Raw genomic sequence first — 27,845 nt, 5'->3', positions numbered from 1 at the left:
GATCCTTCTTTCCGTACAACACTCCCTTAGAAAAACACAGTACTTACAGTGATATGCTTACTTTTAAAATGTGTGTTCTACTAATTAAAATGCAGTATTTATGTATGTTCAAAATGAGGAAACTGTGCAATAGATTTCTTTAAGGCAACCAGGATCATGAAGTAAAGGCCAGCTTTATACAGATGGGCTTATGAATGCTGTTTGCCGAATGTTCAAGGATTGCTTGTTTTTGAAAACTGCACTTGAAAAAGTGATGAAATAGTAAGAAAAGTGTAGAAACCATATTATACAATCACTCTTGCTCAACTATTAACCTAAAAGGTTTAGGAGCTGATTTACATTGTGTTTCTCCATGTTGTCAGGAAATAACCATATCTTAAATTTGCATTGCATTAAGGGATATTTCCTTCCTATCTCTTTTGATCTTGTCTACTGAAGTAATTTAACACAATTCTAATTTTCTTCTGCATGCGGGGTGCTCTCCATCCATGGAAGTGAGTTATGTGTATTCAAGTGGCACATCTTATGAATCTTGTTAAGCTTTACCACCTTACAGCTCCTGCTGACGGAATATTTAATCACAGAAATGAGTTGGCAGATATGATATACAATGCGGTTAAGCCTTGCAGCATGTGTCTTCACCAGCAATTGAGGAACAGGTGAATTTGCCATTTATCAGTCCTATCTTGACAGCTTTGCATAACCTTCTGTTTTCTTACTTATTTATGAAGATTAAAGGTGCTTTAAATCAACAGTTTTCCTGTAGATACATCATCTTTATTTTCAAAGGGGCAATTTTTTCATCATTTACATAGCCAGTAAAATAGAGCAACTCATTAAAAGGGAAGCCAACTTTGGAAAAATTACTACTGAAAAAACAAGCCATGCTTAGCTACACTGATTAACATAAATTCACGTCTCAATTTAAACGATAAATATTGCAAAGCAAATTTAAACAAAAATATTAAAAAAAAAATAACATGATTAATTTTTATAGTAATATATATACATATATATATATACATATACATATATACATATATATATATATATATATATATATATATTCAAAAAAAAGAAGTACCAGCCATGTACAAAATGTATTTAATTCGAATTTAAGTATCCACAGTGACAGTTTGCTCATGTATGCCTAAGTATGAACTACATACAGAAACATAAACATTTATATATCGACTCATATATTATCTGAAAACGAGAATGCACATAGATTGGAGACAGTTAAAATAAACTCAACAATAAACACAAGCTTTTAAGCCAGCCGCCAACTTTTCAAGCTTATCGCAAAAAAAGTGTGTAGTTTTTTTTGTAGTTTAATGGTAAAGTATAAGTATAAAATGTTTTTTTTTTAACATGCCAGAGGTTAGTTTGCCTCTAAATTTAGGTCATTGTCATCCTAATGCTAAGATCAAGTTACCCCCATTCCTGAAAATGTGACACTTTCATTAATTTACAAATTTGAGTAAGCAAACACTATAGTCTAATATTGGGGGTTCCCGATAGGAAGGTGTAAGGAGTGTGTAGCCCCCACCTTCTGGCCATACCTGACCCTAGCCTTTCCTAACAGTATGGGGAGCCTATTTGAAAGACTAATTGTCAGAACTTAAATCCCAAGTTGTCTTTGGGGTTTGCAGGCAAGAGGCTTATTTGGAATCTGAAAACCTATCTTTAATAAAGGTGAAAAAGAAAAAAGAAAAACTGGGTTTTTTTTTGCTCGGCAATTCAAACTGTATTTTTACACAGGAAAAATACCAAACGTTATATCAAATATAAGCATCCAATATCACATATATACAGGGGTTTTGAGTAGTAGATCAGATCCCATTAGATGTCATGGGATGTAGGACCATAAACTATACAGGTATTTTCCTATGATGAAAAAAGCAACAGCTCTAATCCCGATGTGATATCCATATAGAGACAGGGAATTATCTTCATTTTTTGATTAATCTACTTTAATAAAGGAGCTCCTAAATGGCCACTGCTCATCTTATAGAATGAGCACTAGTCCCTCTCATATTCTGAAAAATAGTTAAATAAATCTGTAAGAATAATGATAATAATAATGTTCTAAAGTTTCATATTAAAATAAGACCTCAACACATATGTCTGGCGCACAGCACAAATTCCAAGATACAACTATCATGTCTATGAATGTAGCTTGTGTTCAGTGCATGACATTTACATCCCATACAGAAGTTAATGGCTAACTGAATGCATTTTGCAAGTATTTACTTATAAGACCTAAAAACTCTTTGAAGAAAACACATCAACATGTAAACTTGATCAGCCTGCTCTCATTTTCCTCTCTATTAATTTTCATATTATTAAAAATGTGCATTAACTGGAGATAAAGCTTCCGCAATCAGGGATGAAGTTCATAAAGTTTGAAATATTTGTCCTGTTTGTGTCTATTCCTATTGACTTACAGAAGAACTCCCTTTAGCACAAGAAGTTTCACCAAATTAAGGTAAATCCTCAATGTTCAATGACTGTTCCCACTAAGGGGTCTCTTTATAAGACATTGGCCCTGATTTATTAAAGTTCTCCAAGGCTGGAGAGAATACACTTTCATCAGTGAAGCTGGGTGAACCAGTTACTGTAAGAGCTGTGAAAATGTGAGCTTGTCTCCTACAGAAAGTGGCTCTTTCATTGTTTGATTATGTGGTTATATGCCAATATTGTTGTTTGAATGTACACTGTTTTTTGTTTTCTTTTATACTCACTTGATTGATATAGTTCTATAATCATAAAATATAAATAGCTATTCTAGGTAAAATAGTAGTAAATGTATGCCTTAGGAAATCAGGAAAACTACTTACTTTTTTTATTTTATAGCAGCAAATTAAATCCTGTTTTACGATGTTTTTTTTTGATAGATAATCTTGGGGTTTCAGAGAAGTATGTCTTTAACTACTTCATTTCCCATAACTGTAAAAAACTTTCACTCACAGTGAAAATAATTCTACCAAATATCCACTACTCCTCTCTGTCAAATAGTCACCACAAAATATATAACATTATATGTAAAAATAACCCTAGGATATATGTCCCAAACTAAAACAACCAACGCCAAAAAACTAATACAGACCACACACCTCTTAAAAATGTAAACGTATACAGTACTTCCATTCAGTGGCGGCCATAGCCAGCAGTGGGCAACTGAGCAGAACTGACATGTTTTCCCGGCCTTTCACACCCTTTCCTGCCCCCCACCCCCCTACCCAGGCACCTGTCTCTCCGCCCAACCTTCAGGCAGTACCCACCCACTGACTGCCAAAGAACCACGAATGAAAGTAGGAAATCTAAACATATAGTATGAATTACCAGAAATAAAATAGGTGATGCTGAATGTGCTTATTTTAGTACTCCTAAAATTAAAATAGAAGTACTTTTCTGAAAATGAGTTCAGAGAAGGAGGAGAGAGGCATTGAAAAGGAAAACGGGAGGACGAAGATCGAACCTGTTTACTAAGGATGTAAGCCCAAATGAGTCCATAGCAGTGCTACATACAAGATACACAACCTAATTCTTATTTATATATAAATATATATTTAGTAAATTAAACAAAAGTCAGTTAGCTTTTAGTAGCAGTGAAATTCTCAGCCAATATTCAAGTACAGGTAGTCCCGGGTTAAGGACATTCGACATACGGACGCCTCCTAAATATGAAGGGGGCTTCCCTGCTCCCTGGAGGGGTGCGATTTGCATGACTTGTAGAAGAAATATTTTGCTAAACACAGCTGAGGTTGTGGGTGATCTTAGGGGGATGAGCTTTTTCTGCAACCTCTTTTAACTCTTTAATGACCAAGACAAACTCTGCAGTTTCTTATTTTTGCATTTTAAAGCACAGCTCACTCCAAATGTTAATGAATTTCTAGGCTCCATAAAGATTTTTTATTTTTTTGCTTTGTTTGTGATTAAATCACAGTGAGAATTTTTTACAGTAAGTGATACCACGCTGCCTAATATGTTGAGACAAACATCTGTCCTAATTGCATTTAATAAAATATTGTACCGGATCCGACTTACATACAAATTCAACTTAAGGACAAACCTACAGTTCCTATCTCGTATGTAACCCGGGGACTACTTGTAGTAATGACTAATATTTAAAGTATGAGACTAATTTTTCTTGTGATAAGCCCTCACTGCTTACAGGAACAATCGCTATAAATTGTACTTTTTTTCTAAATTGCTTACAACTTTAACTGTGTCATTGTAGAAGGTAATCCAAAGCATTTTGAAAAAAATCTAATGGCCAAGTGCTCTTTGAAATGTAATGATTCTTTGCCATAGAAAAAAAATGTTTAATACTATTACCCTCTTATAAGTTAGCATACTCTGTTATTTCACATTTTGTTATTTTATTATTTTGTAAGGTTAAAAAAACACGCAATCATCTTTTGGTAATAGCCAATCTTATTTAAATGTTTAACATCTCTATATATCTTGCAGCTGAAGTGATAATAATCTGTACAGTTCTGTCGTATAAATACCCTTTTTTCATGGCCAGAAGCAATTTAGGTTCTTATCTAGTTAAACTGATTGTTCTCAAGTAGCGCCCTACTATGTCACACATGTTTTATATATTCTGATCAAATGATCCTGAAAAGGCTTAAAGATATAAACAGCAAATGAAAAGTTTTTGTAAGCATAATATTTTCATATTTAATTCATTACAAATTGTTAGCTTCACAAACAAAGCTTCAAGGTATTCTATTCACTATGTTTATAGTTAGTTTATTAATTGGTTTAGCTTTTCAAACACTTTCAGATAGAAAACATATATATAATGTTTATATAAAAAGTTAAGTAGGGGCCAATTCAGACCACAGGCTTAATTGTGGTACAAACTGAATCAGAGAAGTTGCAAAACATTGTTTGCGCATGGCTCCTGCAGATTGCAGGGTGGTTCCTAAAGATAACAATTTACTTTGCTGTCAGCTGAAGCTGCATGCAATTCATATACAAGGCATTTTTTCATTCCCAAGTGATCACCTAGAAGCTGCCAACTACATGGAGACCTCAGAATAAAAAAAAGTGCAATTTTTGTAAGATTTATAAATTTGTGTAATAATATATTACATTTGTGTAATATTATAAATTACAAAAAAATACCGATTATGATAAATCACATATCATAAATCATATACTGTACATACAACCATTTTATGCATCCACTGCCCAATTCTTTTTCTGCCTGTTAGTCACACTTAAAGGTAAGTATTGTGTGAAGCAATGAATCTGGCTCAGAGACAACAAATCACAGCTTTTGCCTCCTACAAATTTTATCATTCGCTGTAGAATGTAAACTGTGCTCTAGAAAACACCCATTGCTGAAAGTTAATGCCGCAGCGCTACATATGTTCCTATTAACTACCAAATATTGTGACCGTGAGATACATTTCATCAAAATAAATCATTGTAGTTGAGTTTTGGTGGCATTTAAAATTAAATTCAATAGCCACCATAAGATAAGAACAAGAAATGTCGATTCCATAATCTTTGAAATCTTACCTGCATAGAATTCAGGACTGTAAACTGCACCAACAACAGGATTTAACTTCCACCCTAAAACACAAATATACAATGACGTTATGAATAAACTGGATAAGAGATGATGATGTTGAAAATAATGAAAATGATAAGAAACTACTTAATAACATTTTTATAGGTATCAACTTAGCTTTAAAATAACTTATTGTATAAACATTAATAGAAGCAATAGACTTAGATAGCAATTACCAGAAACTAATATTTATTTACTGGATACCCTGTTTATTTAGGCATGGATAATAATCTAACACTGTAGCTATGAACCATGATACAATGGTGTAATAAAACTGCATATGTATTGTGGTAAGAAAAAAAATAGCTTTTAAGTGGGTAGCATTAGAGTAAGAGATAGTTTTTGCCGTTAGGAAAGGTTAAAATAGAAGAGACAACTGACATTAGATCTGCTAGTTATTATGTATTTAAATAAGTACTGCTGAAGAAGACTTGGTAACTATTTTAGAGTGACAAAAAAAGAAGCTGTCTGAAAAATACATATGAGCACATTTAACCCTATCAATTATTCATTTATAGGTTTAAAATTTATCAATCCCCCCCCCCCAACCATATAGTTTCTGAAAGCACAGGACCTGTAAAATTAAAAGTTGGTGCTATTCATTTTGTATATACCATGATGTTTGTGAAAATGTTTGCAAAACAAAACGGCCACAATGCTCAATAATGTTATGTACATGTCAGTTAATTCTTGCCCGATACGAATGGTGAGGCTTATCTTGGGTGAGATTCTGAGATGTACAGAGGTGGCGCGATGTCAGGACAGATCCAATAATGACAGGCAATGAATGACCCCAATAGAAGTGAAGGAGGCGAGTTCAGCAGAGGGTTGCTTGTGTGTTCTCACCCCTCTCCTCACCATTGAAGAGAACGATGCTGTATGTACATCGCTCGTCAGTTCATCTTTCAGTCATTCGTGGCTTGAAACGATTGTGAAAAATCGTTTCCAATTACAATAGTTTAGCGTGTGTATGTAGTCTAAATGATAAAAATTGAAAAAATTTGTGTGTTGTGGTGTGCTGGATTTTCAAAAAAAAAAAAAAAAAAGAAAAGATTTTTTTTTGTGCACTGTGGTTTGCTGCAGCCTGGGAAAGGTGGGTCTATCTAGCTCATGTGCACCTGCTCCCCTTCCACGAAGGCCTAGTCTGTGCACACAAGTGTGATAAAGTTGGTTTCTTCTTCTATCTCCAAGTTGTTTCCATTCCACCCTCTACTACTTTGCCTGTAATATGTCACCCCTTTCCATCTGTTATAAAAAAAACATCTGTATGCTTCAAAGTCTAAATTGTGCATTGAACATGTGTGTGAGAATTGAAAAAAAGTGTTCTGGAAGTACAAAGGTTAGTTTTTTTTATCTAGCAGAACAGATCTATTCATCTAACAGATCTATTTATAACAGCAGCAATCAAAGAATCTGCTATGTATTTAGGGAAGATATAGGGTTGGGGTACATGTGCAAAATGATAAGGGGAGGTTGCCCAGAGGAGGAGTGGCTTGAATGGAAAAAAGTACCAGGAGATAAATTACTTTATGGGGTAAAGTAGAAGAATAGCTTGAGCACTGGTGGGTGTGAAAGGAATAGCTTTATTAGCAATGAGTGGCCTGTACATGAACAAAGTTATAGGGGAAGGGATGATAGGAGAGAGGCAACTTTTCTATTAGCACAAGGGATCAATACTGATCACTAGTATGTTGTGCACACATGGATTACAAGAAGTATTAAAAATAAGACCCAATCATATGCAAAGAAGTGTAGGAAAAAAAAATTCTTGATTGCATCCGGTTAAATTTTTGAAGTCAGCAAATTGTATCTCAATACCTAAGCCAGGGGTGTCCAAACCTTTTGCGAAGAGGGCCAGATTTGGTGATGTGAAAATGTGTGGGGGCCGGACACTAACCAGAATGGGTGTGGGCGTGGTCTGGGCGGGCCCTGCACAGCACATGCCCGCCAGGGTCACGTGAGGGATTCCCTGTGCACGGAATCCGGTGTCAGTGCGCGCTCAGTGCAGAACACGTTCTTGGAATAAGAATGGGCATAGTCCGTGCGGGTCCGCACAGCACATGCCCACTATAATGACGTAGGTGATTTTGTGTGCACACATGGGGACTCCCGCCCTGCCAATTAGGCCGCAGAGTTGCGGGGCGATAATTAAGGGAGGTTGCAGTAGGTTGATCAACTCTAATTAATTATAAAATAGCTTTTTTGTACGAGTGTATTTTATATTTTTCTCAACAGTGCTGGCAGGCCGCATATTATTGGTTTTAGGACAGAGGCTGCGGGTCGGTGGAAATCTGAACCCGGGCTGCAATTGGCCGCTGGGCCAGACTTTGCATGTGCCTGAACTAAGCTAAGGAAATAGCCTTTATTCCTTTAGTAAATAAACCCTATTGCATAGTGTCAGGCAGGGACGTCTGCATTACAAAGCAGTCGGAACAGAACAAATTCTTTGGCATGTAAGACAGCTGACACATGTTTAAATTGTGTAATAAATGAATTTAAGTGTAAATATTTTTTTGTATTTTATATACATTTTATAATAATGAAAGCAGCTATCATAGTATTGTAAGCTGCCAAAGACATAATATTTTAATGAATCTCATATCCTTTACACAAATATGTCAAGAAGTCAAAGAGATCTATATCTTGCACTAATAGAGCTTCAATTTGTTCATGAAATGTCTTCTCAGATACAGGTCGATGCACACAGCTGAGAAGCACCTTCAAATTTAATTTCCTTTCCACTACATTTTCTGATAGCTGTATTAAAAAACTTTTTTTTCCTGAGTTAACATAGGAAAGACTTAATTCATCATAACAAAAATAACACCAATTAAAATGTATTTTATCTTGTCAGCAAGATATGTGCTGGCTCATAAATGTGTGGGTTAATCATGTGTGAGAAGAGCTAATGTCACTTTCTTAGTGAAGAACTGCCACCAAGCCTGGTGTTTTCATTTATGTAGGTAAGCTTTTTGTTGTGGGTGGTAATAGTTATATTTGTCTCGATCTATTAAATGTCAATTATTCTTTGACATTTTGCTATTGCAAATGGCTGGTCATTAGAGAAATCAGTGCTCTTTTCTACTGCTTATGTATTTATTCAATATCACTGACTGTGCCATTTCTAAGTATGTGCTAAACTTAGTTAATATTTTACATAGGTTCTGAATTTAAATGTAAGAGTCATCTCAATGAGGGTGAGTCACCAGGACCTATTAATTTAACAGCCCTACTGAATATTGATGTGCTGATTCTGTTAATTTTCACACTATGCCAGCACAGTTTATTGCCAATCTGGCTTTATTCATGTCACTATTAGGAGCTACCAGGGTACCCAGAATAGATTAAAAGACTGACATATGCATACCCCGATTGGGTTAAGAGAATTTTAAATCAACAAGATAATAATGTAAAATAAAAAAAAATTGTGTTCATTTAATACATGTTAACAAACAACACAAGCAACGTATCATAAATGTAAAGCACCAAAATTATAAGCTGTATAACCATATTAGAAGATCGTCTGATTGGCAGTTTGGCAACATACCTATCAGAATTTTTGGAAATTTTAAAGATCTGCCAGAAACTTTATGAAAGGTTGAATGTGAACCGGAGTTTTTTTTTTTAATCTGTACTTCAAAATAAGACTTTAAATTTTTAAAAATTCCAATACATCTTTAAACATAATTAAATGAAAAATTTTAATGAAACACCTGGCCTTAGTGATTTTCACAAGGGTGTAATTTGTAAGCCACCTGGGCCTGCATTTACTCTGAACACTCAGAGCCAGGTAAATTGAAAATTCGATTTATTGAATTTTACTCTAAACCAGTCCAGTCATTGGAGTGAATACAGCTTTATTGGTTTTGCATAATATGTACTCTATTAAGTCAATCACTCACTAATTTAATTATTTTTCTATTCAGTAATTCATCAGTGTCTTGTAGTGTTTGCATGTGTGTCTGTCAATTAATACAGTTGCTAGATTCTAAAAATCAAAACGATATTTTAAGAGGTGGAAAAAGAAAAGCTTACCATTTGTGTATGGATTCAAAGTCTTTTTGTTTGTCATCACACGAGCTGTAGCATTATTAACCTAAGCATAAAAAAAATCTGAATTAGTTATTGCTAATATCTGATCAGATGTTCACTTCTCATGCATTTGAACTGTTCTATAAAAGTAACATTTATGATGGTTGTTTTAAATATTTATAAAAAAAAGCAGGAAAACGCAACAAATTGTAATTCTATTTACTTTTGTTATTGCACCAGAATAAATTATTTCAAAAAAGCAATACATATCAATTAAAAATTAATAAAGAGACATTAGAAGCAAATGAAAAGGTTTTGAATAATTTAAAATTCAGGAGCATGTTTGTATTCTATGAGAACCCACTGAAATGATAAATATGGAACTCAATAAAAGAGCCTTATATAAAGCAACATAAAGTGTAAAAAGGAAATATTGAAAACAAAAAACTGCCAACAGCAGGTTTGAACATGAAGGTTTATGGGAAGAATAAAACACAAAAATGTCAGAAAGACAGAGCTTGGCACTTAACAACATGCAGAACAGAATATGTAATATTTTAAACTAAATGTAATTTATTTGGGGTATTTACAGTATGTGCCTTCATGTAGTTTACAAAGCTCAGGGAACATTTATTTTACAAAGTAGACAATCTCTGTGCTAAGTGAACAGGCTTTTATTACTTTAAAGAAAAATCTATGAGTTTAAATAATTAAGGGAAGTAAATTCTTAAGTGTAAAGTGCATACGGTTGTATTGTTAACCCTCCAGGTCGTGCCGGCGCCGCTGCTCCTAATTGCAGGCACAGGCGCAGGGTCCTATCTTTCAGGTAGCGTAACCCCACTACCTGTGTTCCATGCCAGAGTTTCCTTCCTGCTGGAGACTTGCACTGGTGTTTGAGCTGGTATGGGTGTGTCTCTCTTCATCTATGAGGTAACACATACAGGCCCTCTGTTTCTTCAGCCTATGGCTGGAGCTCTGCTGGTATTTAAAGGCACTTCCCACTACAGGAAGTTGCCTGAGCAAACTCATTGTCTTAGCTTGTCTAACTCCAAGTGCAAAGGTGCTTCTTCTGTCTGCCTTTCTGTGTACCGGACCTTGCTTATCGAACCCTTGGACTTTTTCTGTTTGCCGCCTGACCCTGACCTTTGTGTATGGACTTCTGCCTGATTGACGCCTGACTTTGACCTCGGATCTTGTTCACGGATTTTGTTTAATTACTACCTCTCCTATACCTTATTGGCCACGCAAGCCCCTCGGTGCTTGCACCGAGTACCCTGACTCCTGTGGTTAGCTACCACTGACCCGGGGATTGCTCTGGAGTGGCACCTGGCAGCTACCCTGCGGCCCAAGCCTATCCTCACCATCAGAGGCTCTAGTGAAGACCTGGTAGCGGCTTAGTTACGCCCCTATGGAGCATACCCAGTCAGTGGCACAGTGGGTCCACATCCGCTTGCATTACATGTATTTTCACTTACCCATGCCCAAGATAATAATAAACAATATTGAAGTCTTCCTGACATTAGTTACTACCACAAAAAAAGGCTTTTTATTGTGGACAGGAGTTGTCAACTTGGTTAAAATACACCACACATGGAAGATGTGGTGTAAAGATGAATTACGCACCAGCTTCAATCCTACTGGGTGTAGGTATAGGTGGCTTTGTGGGAAATCTGACTCTGCTGACTAAACTTCAGAAGGCTTTTCTAATGCTAATAAGAAGTACTTCGCAGATAATTGTACTCTATATAAAATAAAATAAAAATATTATTAAAAAAAAATATATAAAATAAAAATATTATAAAAAGTATTCATACTTATCAATAAATTTCCTATAAATGATTACCCTCTAGTCAAGGTATATTATCTAGTATTATTCATAAAGCCACACAGAAAAGAGGTCTCCCTACGAACTTCAGCACATAAATGCAGTTTATGTGCTCATTGCTTTTGGGTATAGGACCAACAGGTTATCAAATGAGAAGACATTTTTCATATTATTTCACCGATTGTTCCACAAATAGGGTGATCAGTTTGATTTTATGTATATGTGGGCCTTTTACATTGATAAGACTAAGCACCAACAACGCCGACAAGCTTAAGTACATGTATATAGTAAATAAAAAATATTATTCCTACTAAAGGTTGACATTCAGAAATCTGGCATTTTTGAAGGTATACTCACCTCCACACACAGGCCAGCCTTCCTCTCGCCACACCTGCCGACAACTGGCACAGTTCCCGAGAGCAGACAGCAGGGATGTCTCAACGTGTATTTAGTGTAGCAAGCACGACCTAACAGCTGTTTCTGGAGAACAGCGCCATCAAAACATAAGTGGCTAAACAGTGTAATGCAGTACATATATTGAAAATGTGCTCCGAAATTCATGCCAGAAAACTGAAGTAACCGGATTATCGATGGCCAGATTTTCGATTGTCAAGCTGTACTACTCTAGTTAAACATAGGTGATCCTGCCATTGCTTTAATCGATCTGTCATTCAATTTATAGTATTAGAAAAATTTCATGGAGGCAATATAGAGAGATTGCTACTCCAAAAAAAAAAACAACTTGGATTTATAATCCTAAGAAACCTAGGCTTTGTACACAAGTGCAACAATAGTTTTTCACAATCCTTTCCAACCACAAATGACTGCACGATGCATGAACCAGCGCTGTACAGCACCGTTCTGCTCTATAGAGAGGGGAGTGGAAGAACGACGAATCGGCACCCCACTGCGCTCTCCCCCCTTCACTTTCAATACGTTTGTTCCTTGTGCGTGGATCCGCCAGGACGAGTGACTAACGTTGTACATATGCCAGATTCTGGTCCGGTATTGGTCCTGAGCCGATTAACGAACAAGAACCATTGACATGTGTACGCAGCCTTACTCCCCAGGGTCTAATGGTCTAATAAGCTACTTTTCTAGAGGTATAATCATATTAAAAGAAACATTTATGTGTTTTTATATTTATCACCTATTACTATACAGCTCATTTATTATCAGAAATAAAACTTCTTTTATATTAGGAGAATTTTACTGATGTTTTTGTACTATTCTGATTTTTTTTTAAATAACCTGGGTATTGTAATGCTTTGGTTCATTGTATGGGGGTCAGTTATGGATTTTATAGGGACCTTAGCAGAAGAGCCATGCAATAAAGTGAATATTTTATCAGGTTAAATTTTTTATTCATAACTATTTGTTGATAGACTTACCAATATTTACAATCTGGTGTGCTTGGGATCATGTTGGGCTGACCTGACCCAGTTTTGGCTAAGCTTTAGCTGTGGTATAGAACATGGTCGCCAACCAGTGGGGTCCTTCTCCTGAAGGATGCAACTGCCAGAGCTTTGGACCATGTCTCCCATATGGACCAAGGCTCAGACTTGCGATGGGAGTGTGGGCAGATTCTGGCATCATGACATCAGTCTGGGGGAAGTGTCTGCCCCTTTGAGTGAGACACGGCTCCCCACACATACACGGTCTGGAGTCAATGAAATTAGTGGTCCATGACATCCAAAAGGTTGAACACTACTGGCATAGAATGCCCTTACATTGGACTCTGGAATAATTTGGTATACAGAGGAGTTCATGATCAACTCAACGACTTCACGGAGGCCATGTCTTGTGGCTGCAAAGCAAGCTCAAATCATCACCCCTCCATCACCGTGTTTCACAGTTGGTATGATGTGTTTTTACTGATATGCTGGACCTGATTTATTAAAGCTCTCCCAGGCTGGAGAAGATACATTTTTATCAGTAAACCTGGGCAAAATATTGACGTAAAATCTTAAAATGTGTACTTTTTAAAAGGGTAAAAGAGTTATTGTATTTAGTGTAACCAAAATAAAAATAATAAAAATGCTAAACCAAGAAATAATTAAAACAATAATATTCATAAGAACAAGAAATTGGAGAAAACAAAAAAAAAATGGGGACAAATGTTTACAAACACAGACATCAAATTCAATTTTACACAAATAACACATATTTGAGCAAATGATGAAATATGTTGAAATATATTATACACACCTCTATTTTACGGCCTTCTACTACTGTGCCATGCAATTTCTCCCTCGCCCTGTCCGCATCAGAACTATTTTCAAAAGTTACGAAACCAAATCCCTAAAGGCAAGAGAAGAAAGAAAACAAATAATATGCATACTATTTCAGTTTTGTAGTTTTTTTTTATTACTTTATTTTTGTTTTTCAATTTGTTACACTGTTTGGTTCAAATGAGAATAGTCATTGGGTAATTTACTAAAGTAAGTAATTTTCTAAATGAGTTTATGCTGCTCACTTTGCAAAGTGAATTATCACTCTGTAAGTGATTTTCAATGTAGTCGAGTGAATGGAGTAATATTGTACTTTGCCAAAAAAACTCTAAAAGTGGTATAAATATGGGTAAGCCCATGCTGGTGCTGAAAGTGTGCTTACCTATGAAGGTATTAATGCCTAATGTTTTATAAACATTTAAAAAAAATGTTATAAAACATTAAAAAAAGTTATAAAGTGTCCCCCTGAAAATAAAGTGTCCCCCTATGAAAATATTCAACTCTTGGATAACAGGAGGACCCTAGATTGCCCTTGCCCTGAATACAGCTCCCTTGTTGAGCAAATGATGAAATATGTTGAAATATATTATACACACCTCTATTTTACGGCCTTCTACTACTGTGCCATGCAATTTCTCCCTCGCCCTGTCCGCATCAGAACTATTTTCAAAAGTTACGAAACCAAATCCCTAAAGGCAAGAGAAGAAAGAAAACAAATAATATGCATACTATTTCAGTTTTGTAGTTTTTTTTTATTACTTTATTTTTGTTTTTCAATTTGTTACACTGTTTGGTTCAAATGAGAATAGTCATTGGGTAATTTACTAAAGTAAGTAATTTTCTAAATGAGTTTATGCTGCTCACTTTGCAAAGTGAATTATCACTCTGTAAGTGATTTTCAATGTAGTCGAGTGAATGGAGTAATATTGTACTTTGCCAAAAAAACTCTAAAAGTGGTATAAATATGGGTAAGCCCATGCTGGTGCTGAAAGTGTGCTTACCTATGAAGGTATTAATGCCTAATGTTTTATAAACATTTAAAAAAAATGTTATAAAACATTAAAAAAAGTTATAAAGTGTCCCCCTGAAAATAAAGTGTCCCCCTATGAAAATATTCAACTCTTGGATAACAGGAGGACCCTAGATTGCCCTTGCCCTGAATACAGCTCCCTTGAATGTATAGCAATGTACATAGCGTCATATATTACTCATTTGCACATAAATGGCCCTATACTGTTATTAGTGTAAGTTTTGTCATATTATTGATTGTCTTTTAATGTTGGACACTGTACATATGATAGTGTCCACTTTCTGCCGCAAAGCTCCTAAATATCTCTGTCTGTCTGTCGCTCTCTCTGTAATTCTGATTCCTCTTTATAAATAGGAAGACCATATCTGAGAATGTCCTTTTTTATAGAGTTATCTGCAGACATGACATTATCCTCCACAATTTCAGTATGAATAAAAAAAAATAATTTGCTCGGAATAGGCAGACCGTAAAATTTACTAGTAAGAAAATGTATACAAATCACATTATGCATTCACTGGCTTAAACTGAAGGGATTTTTTCCCTCAACAGAAAAACTCTGTACAAGAGTAAATTGGAGCAATACACAGGGTAATTGCTTGAGAGCATATTAGATTATATTACCAACTTGCACTTCAAAAACCGGAAAATACCTTTTTTTCAGCAAATAGTCCTTTTTATTCTGAAAATATGAACTTATTTTCTGTGATGAGAAATCTAATTATTGCTAGTTAACAGGAAAGCATGCAAAAGCCAAAAGGAAAACAATATATTCACTATAAAATGGAATTATAAAGTAGTTAACTTTATATTTCTTGAAATGTTTGCCACCTACTATAAATATTTTCATTAATGATTTCTGAAAAAAATAAAATAGATTGTTGATATACTGAAAGAAAATGTGGTAGTCTGACATGAGCAATTTGCTTATTAAAAAAAGCATTTATATAAAACTGTGCCAAATATATAAAAGAGAACAATGTTCACATTGTGTAATCTTGGGGAGAAAAGCCTGTTCCCGAGAATAAATCAATATTTTATTTTTAAACAAATAATGCAATTTTTCTTTTTGCCCTACCTATGAAATAATGATTAAAGGTATGTCATTTACAGGAAGATTGTCTCTTTTTATAAACTCCCTCCCAATATTCCAGCAATCGCCAGATTTAAGTGGCAAAAGCTAACCACTTTGAAACATTACAATAGGTATTGGTGGTGTTAGGTCAAGAACTTTTAGATGAATTACCAGTAAGCAACCCATATCTGCCGCTAGATTTCTAGTGATCCATAGTCATGAAATAAGCTAAATTTAAAAATGTCAAAAAGCTTGGAAAAGTTATGATCAGTGAATAAAGTTTCTGATCCCCAGTTTAGGGTAATTACAGTATGGCTATCAATCAATGATTTTTTTTATGTGGCAATCAAAACAATATATATCTCTATATATATAATGAAAGAGAAAGCATTACTACAGATCAACCAGGGGAAAATCAAGGTAAAGAGCCTGCAGCAGAAAAGGAACTTATAATATTATATAGTAAAATAATAATTTTCTTTTAGGTGGTATCAATAATAATTTTAATACTGATGTGTCTATTTTTTATGACTGAAATCTTATTAGCATTGTTTTCCATACTCTTAACAATTAAAAACAAAATTACAGACTAAAATGACCAAAAATAAATTATGACTTACCTTTGATCCCCGTTCATTAAAAATGATTTCAACATCTAAGATTTTACCAAATTGCTGTAGGAGAAAGAAAACAATATTGTTAGGAAAAACATTGTTTTGAAATATTAAAAACACAATTTGAATTCCATATTTTGCTGATTGTAAGATAAACATTAAAAACATGATGCATGTATGCCTTAATTGTTGTTTATTTGATTTAATTATTATTTATTGCCCAAATATTTGTTAAACATCTGCATATATGTTCCAAGTGGCTGTTTTTTAAGGACATTGTTATACAGACAAGTACAATATATACTCAAATATGACATGATTTAAATATAAACCAATACATAAACTTTTAAATGAAAAAAAAACAGGAAAATACTTTTACTCAAGTATAAACCTAGGGAACAAATTGTGGCTAACATTCTAAACAGTAATCACTAGAAATGCCAATAAAATATATGTGAATAAATACATTCACAGTGTGTTCTTTTTAAAACATTTTTTCTCTTTTTTTACTGGTAAAAATATTTTGTAGTTTTGAGTTGGCTATATTGGATAATTTTCGCCTAGATTATCTTTTGTGTAATATTGTTGGCCACCAATAGATGGAGCCCTTTTCACACCTGGTAAATAATATAGCAAATAATACCAACTATATCACAATATAGTAATCTATGATGATGGCATCGCAACCCGTAGCAGCTGTTGAACCCATAACTTGGCTATCAATACCATAAGCATCATGACTGCTAGAAATCCATTACAATGTCACCATCATTTCTAGTAACTGGTGACAACTGCACCAAAGACCTTTGTAACCAATAAAAATATATGGTCACAGAAATGCAGCTTTTAGAAAGCAGTGAAAATTGGTTGCAATACATTTTTATTGGCTACATTGAGTTTCAGCTTGTGACTTACCACTCTCTGCTAAGGATTGTGCTGCCACTTGCTAAGAAATAACACAATATTATGTATTGAGTGCTTGAGCATATAAAGTTAATGCTGTAGACATATCCGAACTGTAAATGGTTCTTTTCACTGTTGTCTTATGTTTCAATGGGATTTCAGAACTGTGGTCATGACTTTCTGGGGGCTACAGTGCTGCAGTCATTGCTACAATTTAGGAAGATCTTATCGATGGCAGATATGGGCTCCTATACTGAAAACACTCATAATGAAGGTTGTAGTACTGCAGTACTGTGTGCTTGTTTCTATAGAATACAACACTTTATTTTAAGCAACTGCTATCAGTTAAGGTCAGGCAATTGGTTACTAGGGGTTGGGGTGCTGATATGAAGGAGTTAACACCTGGTAAATAATATAGCAAATAATACCAACTATATCACAATATAGTAATCTATGATGATGGCATCGCAACCCGTAGCAGCTGTTGAACCCAATCCTTGGCTATCGATACCATAAGCATCATGACTGCTAGAAATCCATTACAATGTCACCATCATTTCTAGTAACTGGTGACAACTACACCAAAGACCTTTGTAACCAATAAAAATAAATGGTCACAGAAATGTAGCTTTTAGAAAGCAGTGAAAATTGGTTGCAATACATTTTTATTGGCTACATTGAGTTTCAGCTTGTGACTTACCACTCTCTGTTTAGGATTGTGCTGCCACTTGCTAAGAAATAACACAATATTATGTATTGAGTGCTTGGGCATGTATAGATTAATGCTGTAGACATATCCGAACTGTAAAGGGTTCTTTTCACTGTTGTCTTATGTTTCAATGGGATTTCAGAACTGTGGTCATGACTTTCTGGGGGCTACAGTGCTGCAGTCATTGCTACAATTCAGGAAGATCTTATCGATGGCAGATATGGGCTCCTATACTGAAAACACTCATAATGAAGGTTGTAGTACTGCAGTACTGTGTGCTGGCTTCTATAGAATACAACACTTTATTTTAAGCAACTGCTATCAGTTAAGGTCAGGCAATTGGTTACTAGGGGTTGGGGTGCTGATATGAAGGAGTTACTGCAGTGACATCATTGTTTGTTGAGGTAACATTACTTTCATCTGTGTTCAATCATTTATAGTGTTATTTTCCAGGGTGCAAGGGGCAACAATCCTGTTTTGTTGATTAGGTGGTCCTGGCAGCACAGTGGCCCAGAGGTAAGTGCTCTGGTCTTTGCAGTCCTAGGCTCGAATCTCAACCATGACATTATCTGCTTAGAGTTTGCAGGTTCCCCTGTGTTTGTGTGGGTTTCCTTCGGGTACTCCAGTTTCCTCCCACATTGCAAAAACATGCAGTAGGGTATTTGGCTTCCCCCCTAGATTGACCTTAGACTGTAATAAAGACATATGGCTATGGTAGGGACATTAGATTGTGAGCTTCTTTAAAGCATAACTAGTGATATGACTATGGACTTTGTAGAGTGCTGCATAATATGATGGCGCTATATAAATACTGTGTAGTAATAATGAGCTAGATGTGGGTATTACCCAATTTTTGAGCATGCCAAAACAACCCAAACACCCAGGTTACACATTGGGCCTGATTTATTAAGGCTCTCCATCATTGGTATTTAGTATCATTTGAACCCAGTGACATCCATACCTCTGTCATTACTACCGCTGCCGAAAAACTTAGGATCACAAAGTTTAAAAAAATGACTTGAACCAAAACATGATTCACCTTTTACACTCCTACAAAATGAAAATTACAATAATTGTCCGCCTCTCCGCTGTCCAAGTTTCACATGTTAACATAAACAATGGCCCTGATCCCTGATTTAATAAAGCCCTCTAAGACTGGGGAAGATAGACTATCATGTGTGAAACTGGGCAATCCAACAAACCTGGAATATATTTCTTAAAAATATTTTGCTATTAGTTGACAAATATTTTAAATCCTGAATCAGATCCAGTGAAGGTTTGCTGGATTACACTGGATCCCCTATGATTGTCTATCTTCTCCAGTCATAAGGACTTCAAATCAGGAAGTATGGAAGTATGGATTATGAGATACTAGGGTTGTAATAACCTGTAAGAACATGTCCTAAAGCCTTTGTAAAAACATTTCATTTTCTTTTTATAAATTAAAGTTACCGTTTCCATGAAAATAAAACAGTGTCTTATAATAATTTTTGCCCCAAAAAATGCACTAGGTCTTATTTTCAGAGGATGTCCTTTTTTTTTTCATGAACAACAATCAACATTTATTCTTGAACAAAGCAACATTTATAGATACAAATACAATCATGTCATCACATTCTGGAACATCATCATAACCCTCCAAACCCTCAATTCCATCTTGAATTTCTTGTGACTCCAATTCATTCAGAACCATTTGCCCCATATTCTCATGTCTAGCAATAGCGGTATCCTAAAATGGGCACCTCTTGTCCATGTATTTTTATATATTGTAGCTGATTCTTGGGGTAGGGCTTATATTTCGAACATCCTCAAAAATATGGAAAAATCATGCTAGGGCTTATTTTCGGGGTAAGCCTTTTTATCAGGGAAACAGTAAAATGTAGGCAGAAATAGGTGTATTTAAAGTGATGAAGGCGGCTGTTTGCATCAGAATGTAGCCCAAAGCTTTCTAATAATTTCATCAAAAACTATTTTTGTCCCAAATCATGTTCCCTATGACACTTTTAATAATTCACAAATTCCACATCTTTTGAAATGTATAAAATGGGGACACTTGGTAGCTGGTTGCAACATAAAAATAACATGCTTGGAATTTTTAAATCTGTTCATAATGTTTTTTTTTTAATTTAAAAATTGAAAATAATAAAAAAAAGTCTAAAAAAATGGTATGGTCTTCCTCTAATACTGAAGAAATGTATTAGTCATCAATAGTAATTCTGTCAATACCAGACATACATCCCTGCAAACTATTCCCCAAATGTTTATGGGGGTCTATTGGCGGGGCTTATTGGAGTCTAGATGGCCATAATAAGGAGACCCCAATTCCTCAGGGTCCTTAGATAGGAGAGATATCTGGGGCTCCACATTCCAATCAGTCAGACCCCCATATCCATTTTGGGGAACATGTTCATGGATTAGGTCTTGTACCACAACATAAGGCCCACTGCAAGGAAGCATGGTATCTGGCATAGACAAGGGGGGCTATTCTTCCTCTGCTGCTCTCTTACGCCCAATAGGCTTCCATAGGTCTGATATAAACATTGGGATTGAACATGCTCACTGTCTCCCCTTTCTGTGGTCAGAGGGCTCCATACATAAAATTAACATAAACAAATTAAATGAAATTAAAAAAAATAAATCAATGTTGGCTTTTAAGTCATTATTGCAAAGTAAACATTCACTCAGGTGAGCAGTCTCTTTTTTCAGTGAATCAGCTTAAAGGAGTTTAGACTTACCCCAAACATCTGTCTAAGATCTGGATCCCTAAACCTGAAAGGAATATTTGAAACATGGAGTCTTTTCGGCTGTGTTTTGTTTTCTGTGTTTTCAGAAGACTGTGTCTGTTGTTGGCCATCAGTCTGTGCTGAGTCATCTGTTTGCTGCAATTAAAAGAAAAAAGATTTAATGAAAACTGTAATTGTTAATCATATTTGCATAATTTATCCATTTACTTAGGTCAGAATTCCAACAGCGTTGTTACATTTTAATAACTTAGACAAAATGGATGGAACTAATGCTAATTGTTTGTAAAATAAAGAGTATAGAAATGCTTTGCTGTTATATCTATGCACTACGAGCATATTGCACATAGCTTTACACAAAATGTTTACATATTTACATACAAATTACACTTCTCCACAGTTTTACAATATCGCATACAAATGATTTAAAATGCCTCTGGAACGGGCATGTCATTTAATAATTTAATAAAGTGTATCTGTAAGAAAAAATCCTAAGGGGAAAAAATGATCAAAATGTTGGAGATGCTCAAAAGAAGATAAAGGAAAACTGTCCAATGGAGGAGAAAAGTGTAGAATCACCGTAAGGCTCGCTACACACATGCAATGGTTCTCGTCCCATATTCGGCTCACGGTTGATATCGGATGAGAATCTTGCATGGGTACGGTGCCGGTCGTCCGAACGACCATCCTGGGGCATCAACGGGCGATAGACCGATCGTAATGGAAATGAAGGGGGAGAGAGCACAGTCGGGTGCCGCTCCATCATTCTCCCCCTCTCCTCTCCATAGAGTAGAACAGCGCTGTATATACAGCACTCATTCATCGTGAAGCTGCTTGTCGTTGGAATGTATCGTGAAAGATCCTTTCCAACGACAATTATTGCATGTGTGTACATAGCCTAACACTGCAAGATTTCACTTTACTTCCCATTGTGTCTCTAGAACAAGAAATGACAGGAATTTTCCTGTGGGTACATAGACAGCAACTTAAAAAAAAGTCTTTACCTCTACATCTATTTCAATTGTATATCAGACAGAAGCATGAACATTGAATTAAGCAAGCTCACAAATTACACTATGGTCTGAACCAGCATACAAAGATTTAGTGACTACATCGAGTGAAGAACTTATCACATTAGTTCAAGAACTACATGGAACATAAGTTGGAACTTACAATACTTTTAATAATAATTTATTTCAATGTGTCACAAATTTTAACACTTTTGGAATAAATAAAGGAAAAATAGTAAATGTGAGCAGTTTCAGTTTACAGATAAAAAACATTAATTTCTCACTCCAAAGCAATAAGATCTATTTCCTGTATCAATATGTTATTGGTATGCTACCCTTCATTACTGATATTGGAAAACCATTGGGTCTACAAATATTATCCAGTTCCTTTTTTATATGAGGGCATGATGGGTGGCTTATCCGCAGTTAATGGCCAATTATAGGCAGCTGTACACTTGGCAGTGGCTCAATAATCACTCATTGACCACCTACCACGGCCTGTATGCTTTATTATTAAAGTGAAATTCAATGTTAACGCATAGAGTAGGCAGGTGGGTGGTAGATGGGTGGGTAATGTTTGGCCTGCAGGAGCTTAGCCACCCATAACTGCCCATTAACTGCGAGTGAATCACCCATCAGCAGCCTGTGTGATTAAGCCCATCTAAAGTGCATGAAGAAATGATTTGTTAGCATCTCTGGCTTCACTGACAGCAGGGATGTGTAAAATGATGGATCCCAGTGCCATATTAGCTGCTGGTTATCATGGGGAGATTTACAAACAGGAAAAGCACAGCAGTATGGATAAGCTCTAGGTATATTGGTGTGCCCTGTACATATTAAATTGTGACACGACAGGTCAAAGTTTGTATTTAGACACACAGGGACCAATTTACTAAAAAGTTTAGCGTGTTAGTTTACTATTTGTATTATTTTCTTGCAAGGGACAATTCACTCATTAATAAGCTTAATAAATGTGTTTTTAGTTTACCTTCCAAAGAATTCCCAACCATGTGCAAAACAAAAAAAAAAACAGGATTTGTCTTAGTGTCGCCCCCTGGAAATACCAGAATGGTCTACTAAGCTGTTCCACAGTCTACCAAGCAATAGCATTAATCTGGAGGAGGGATGAGTGAGCGTGTTTTTTTTTTGTCTGTGAAAATTCCAAATTCTTTCAGTGATTAGACTTCACAGTGTTGGAACTTTATCTGATTGGACTATCTGGGGAACCAGTGTATGTGACATATGGAGTCTTTTATAGAGACAACTGAAAGGCTTTCAAGGGGTTTTTACTTGTTTTTATTTAATCTTGTTTTTCTACATACTACAGTTGACATTCCTCCATACACAGGCCAGGCTTCCTCTCCCAACACCCGCGGACATCTGGCACAGTTCCAGGGAGCAGGCAGCAGGGATGTCTCAGCATGTTCTTAGTGTAGCAAGCAAGACCTAACAGCTGTTTCTGCAGAACAGCTCCATCAAAACATAAGTGGCCAAACAGTGTACTACAGTCCCTGTATTGAAAATGTTATCCGAAATTCATGCCGGACTGAAGGAACTGGATTATCGATGGCCAGATTTTCGATTGTCAACTGTACATGAAGCCAGTGCTTTTTGCTGTGTTTTATACAGTGCAGGAGCAGTAAATCATTGTAAGGCAGGAGTAAACTTATGCATGATTTATTAACTGAAAACCCTAGTCACAATTATGTTTTACACTATCTATTTACACATACAAACCTTAATAATATCATAGGTATAACAGATAAAATTGGTCATAGAACACTTTGGCCCTTGATAGCCTTATTGGGACCTCCCCAGCAACATATGGCAGTTCATTATCTTATAACACCTACCAGGTGAGAGGTCCCTCCCATAGCTAATTAAATATGTTACTCTTAGCAGAATCCCATGAAACTCTGCAGGATTTCCAAAGGGAATCTTCCTGCTGATCACCGTTGTTGCTTTGTTATTGTTTTTTTGTTTCACATTTAAAGTTTGATGGTATTGATTGCTGGACAAGCCTGTTACTTGTATTGACTCTTACTTGGTTTGTTTCTCCGTTACTAACATTTATTACATTTCCTTTGTTTTGTATGTCATATTTTTTTATTCATAACATATAAAGAAGTGGTTGGTCATAAATAATCTCTAAAAAAACAAATAGCTTTCCCAATATATTAATTTATGTGAGGATTCATTGAGCCATGTTTCTACTTTTGACTATTTCTTAAGTTTGGCTTTAGCATTTAACTTTTTTAAAAAATATATTTTTGCCTTTTTTGCATACTTCTAATATTTTAAAAATATATATCATTGTTTGATTTTTGTTTGCACTTTCAGTATTTTTCTGCACCCACTTGCCCATTCAAGCTATAACCCCACCACTCTGAGACCCTTTTTTAGGCATTCAATAAAATCACTTTACTTTCCAGAGGTAAAAAAAACAAGATTTGTCATCGATATGTGAACATTTCTTAAAAAAGAACTGATTATTTAATGGGGTGTCCTAATTTTTTACATGACTCTATGGTAACCAGATTTGCTGTTTGAGACAACCTTCCTTTAGTTTCTAGATTTGCCATACATTGTACCTATCATTTTAAAAAAAGTTCTGTTTTATGACTATGGTGGATGATGAGTTCTTACATAGGTTTCAGCAGTCTTTCAAAATAAGACCTTGAGCGGAAATAGTTGAACCTGCAGCAGTACGGTGGCTCAGAGTTTCACACCCTGGCCTTTGAAGTGCTAGGTCCCAGGTTTGAATCTCGGCCAGGACACCTTGTTTAAACCCGTGTTTACGTGTGTTTCCTCCAGGTACTCTGAATTCCTCCCATTTACCAAAAAACATGCAGTTATGCTAAATAGCTTCCCCCCAAAATTTACCTTAGACTGTATAAATGACATATGACTATGGTAGGGACATTAGATTGTGAGCCCCTTTGAGGGACAGTTAGTGACATGACTATGGACTTTGTACAGCGTTGCGTAATATGTTAGCGATATGTAAATACTGTGTAAAAATAAGAGTCTGCAACATGCTCCCAGTGGATTTCAGTAATAGAGGCACTTGCTTTATTTGGAACGCTGACTTGTCCCTGGTCTTGGTCAGCAAGTTATTGCTTTGTTTATACATCTAGGTGTTTAATTACACGAGGGGATCTTAATTAACATGATATTTTCCATGGGAGACAGTTGGACAGATACACACTACTATATCAGTGTATCAGTAGGATGTTTACTTTGTTGTATTAGGATTCATCTTCTTCATCTCATTTTGTGTAATATACAGAAAATGTGTCATAACTGCTGAGTAGTAATGATATTTTCTACAGAGAAGCACATTTAGAAAGGTTTAACTTATGTGTGCCGAGCAGTGACACTTCTACTGCAAAAATATAACATTAATATAACAAGGCACTGTATGTCACATTGTCATAAAATAAATATAAGAAACTATTTTTTTTTAACAAATTGTTCTATAACTTTTTTCAAACTTCGTATTGATAGCAAAATATTGGTAGAATAATAATTCAAGACAATTCAAGACCACTTTCTGTTTGATTTGTTGTATAACTGTGTACCAACTGATATAAATGTCTTGCAGTAATTGTACACCTTACTGAGAAAATTAAAATGAAATGTTAGTAGTTACCTTGACATTCTGTAACCGGTGTAAAGTCATACATCTGAGCAGAGCATTTACATAAACATATTCAGTTCGCATGCCTACAAATGTATGTTAGGATACAGATGTTCTATGTGTGAACATAAAAATATATATATATTTTAACAAATCATTCATTTCTTTTACAGCACGTGTTTGGCAATTGTATCACCGATGAATTTTGTACCTCTTGAAGTGTGACTTATCATTTGTCATTTTCATCAAAAAGGTCATGTCCACTCATTTTCTGCATGACTCGTTACAGATCTTCTTGTGCTCAGCTGAGATTAACTTTCTAATTTAAAAATCCGACAAACAAGTATTTATATTAGAACATTATTGATGAGCAATGTCTGGGGAGCTATGGGCACTGTATCAGCCACTCACTGTGTAGCCACTGTGACAAGAAAATCACTTACTCATAAGCATATAGAGTGTTCATGAAATTGCTTGGCTCATGAAACTGCCTGTTTTTAATAAGAAAAAAGAAGTATGTGTAAGATACACCCAAAGAACTTGACATATCCTAATATCATATACTACAACATAACATGTAAAACTGCAAGAACATTTATGTCTTCCTATTGTCTTTTCTGGAGGTGAAAGCAATAAAAGTAATCAATTTGACCTAAAAATCCAGGTTTTTCTTTGAACAATTAAAAGTATCTAAAAACAAATCCTGGTTGGCATAGTAAAGAAAAAATTTCATACGTTTTAGGAGATCATTAAAATACCCTAATAAAAGTTAAATATTCCAACACTCAAAATTCTACCCCTACTTTATTGAGTATGTAAGTGCCTACTTTTATATCACAAGAGTGGTTACCACTCTTTTTATCTCTGTTATACACCAATGTGAAAATGATGTCTGAAAAAATTCAAACTATTCTTAAAGACCGACAATATACCACTAATAACATATGTCTACCTTAACTCATCTTCTTCTAGTTCATTCATGTTTTGAACAGAAACATTTTTTAAACAGGTGAATATAAAATTTGGAAAGTAAATATAAAGGAGAGCTGTAAAGGATTGTTTCACAGTTGCTCTGTCTAAAATTGAATAGCGCCAACATATAAGGCAGCCCATTAAATAGGCATGGCCTTATTATCCCTACAACAAAAAACAATAAATTGTCAATAATTGTCAATTTATGCAACCTAACATAAAGCAATATGTACAAATTATATATAGTAATATGTACTATATACTATTTACTATAATTAGTACAATATGTACTAATTAAATCTAAATTAGTAAACATTCTTTCATAAATGTGTTAACTTTCAAGAGTTATGTGCAAATAAAACTGACTTAAATCATTCAAGAGTCTGTTTTTAAAAACAATGACACTGACATTCACCAACATTCTCTGGGGGTAAACCAGTCACTATCATTGAAAACGCCTGGGCCTGGAAGATTCTTGAATGTTTAGCAAATTTTTAATTTCTTATAAACAGACCCTTTGGCTTCATTTTCAAACTTAAAGCGTACCTAAATTGAGAAATTTCACTTTTTTAAAAAAAACTATTTTTGACTGGCCGCGGTCGAACTGCCCTTTCATTATACCCCAACTCAAACATTGCCCACAAATTAACGGTGATCTATAAAATATATTCAACAGAGCTGAACGTTCCAATAGAAATGAGAAGAACTGAACACATTCATAGAAGACCTTAAAGTGATACCATACAAACAAATGGCGAACACGTTGCAGTTGATTAGAAAATCTTCCGATTAACTAGGGTTAGATTCCAAGGAAAACATCATTCCTCTACTTGATTTACTAAGGGTTCAGTTGAAAGGTACCAGTATTGTTCCCACCACAGGAAGTACTTTGGCGTTCTCACAAGCCACTCTCCTTTGTTATCAAGAAATTGAGGGATTAACATCCAGTTTAGAAAAGATTAACCTTCCCCAGTCAGCCAGATCTCCATGCAGTAATTTGGGTATCTCAACTACTGTCACTCACTGAGTATTCTGAAATTTACCTTCAACATACAATACCTATTGGTTTACAAAATCCCCCGAGGAAGCCCTATGGGACGAAACGCGTCGAGACAGGAGACATTATATTTCCATTGAACCCTCTAACATCATATAGTCAGGGATTCAAATTGTCTAGTTAATTGGTCTAATTATACCCATTATGTTAATGGATCAAGACTTATTCCACTTTTGCATATTTTATAATTGTTTTTGACAATTTATTACAATATATGCTCACTTTGCCAAAAAATTCCAGAGTACTTATCCTAGTTTACTGCTAAAACACCTAATATAAAAACACTGTGTATGATTAAATTTGGTCTGTATAGGTGTTTTGATGCAACATACAGAAAGAACGGGTAATTATTGGCTTCAACAATCACGATGATTAGCAGCATTTTTCTGGACTCTGTGTACTTCTGTACTTCTGTGTAA

The 27,845-nt window shown here is 35.3% G+C and overlaps 1 protein-coding gene across 1 annotated transcript in view; it reads right to left on the bottom strand.

Annotated features, from left to right (window-relative positions):
* The window catches only part of RBFOX1 (RNA binding fox-1 homolog 1), a 420,473-nt gene that overhangs the window by 82,700 nt on the left and 309,928 nt on the right, over positions 1–27,845 (bottom strand). The window contains exons 3-7 of the mRNA XM_072418902.1: positions 20,742–20,885; positions 16,401–16,454; positions 14,275–14,367; positions 9,626–9,686; positions 5,539–5,592 (exon numbers count right to left, since the gene is read on the bottom strand). Coding sequence (XP_072275003.1) covers positions 5,539–5,592; positions 9,626–9,686; positions 14,275–14,367; positions 16,401–16,454; positions 20,742–20,885 — 406 coding nt within the window. The remainder of the gene's footprint in view (positions 1–5,538; positions 5,593–9,625; positions 9,687–14,274; positions 14,368–16,400; positions 16,455–20,741; positions 20,886–27,845) is intronic.

This window comes from Pyxicephalus adspersus, chromosome 7 (assembly GCF_032062135.1).
Source record: "Pyxicephalus adspersus chromosome 7, UCB_Pads_2.0, whole genome shotgun sequence".
NCBI classification, from domain to species: Eukaryota; Metazoa; Chordata; class Amphibia; order Anura; family Pyxicephalidae; genus Pyxicephalus; species Pyxicephalus adspersus.
The sequence above is the reverse complement of the archived record's forward strand: the minus strand, read 5'-3'. Positions and strand labels throughout refer to the sequence as shown.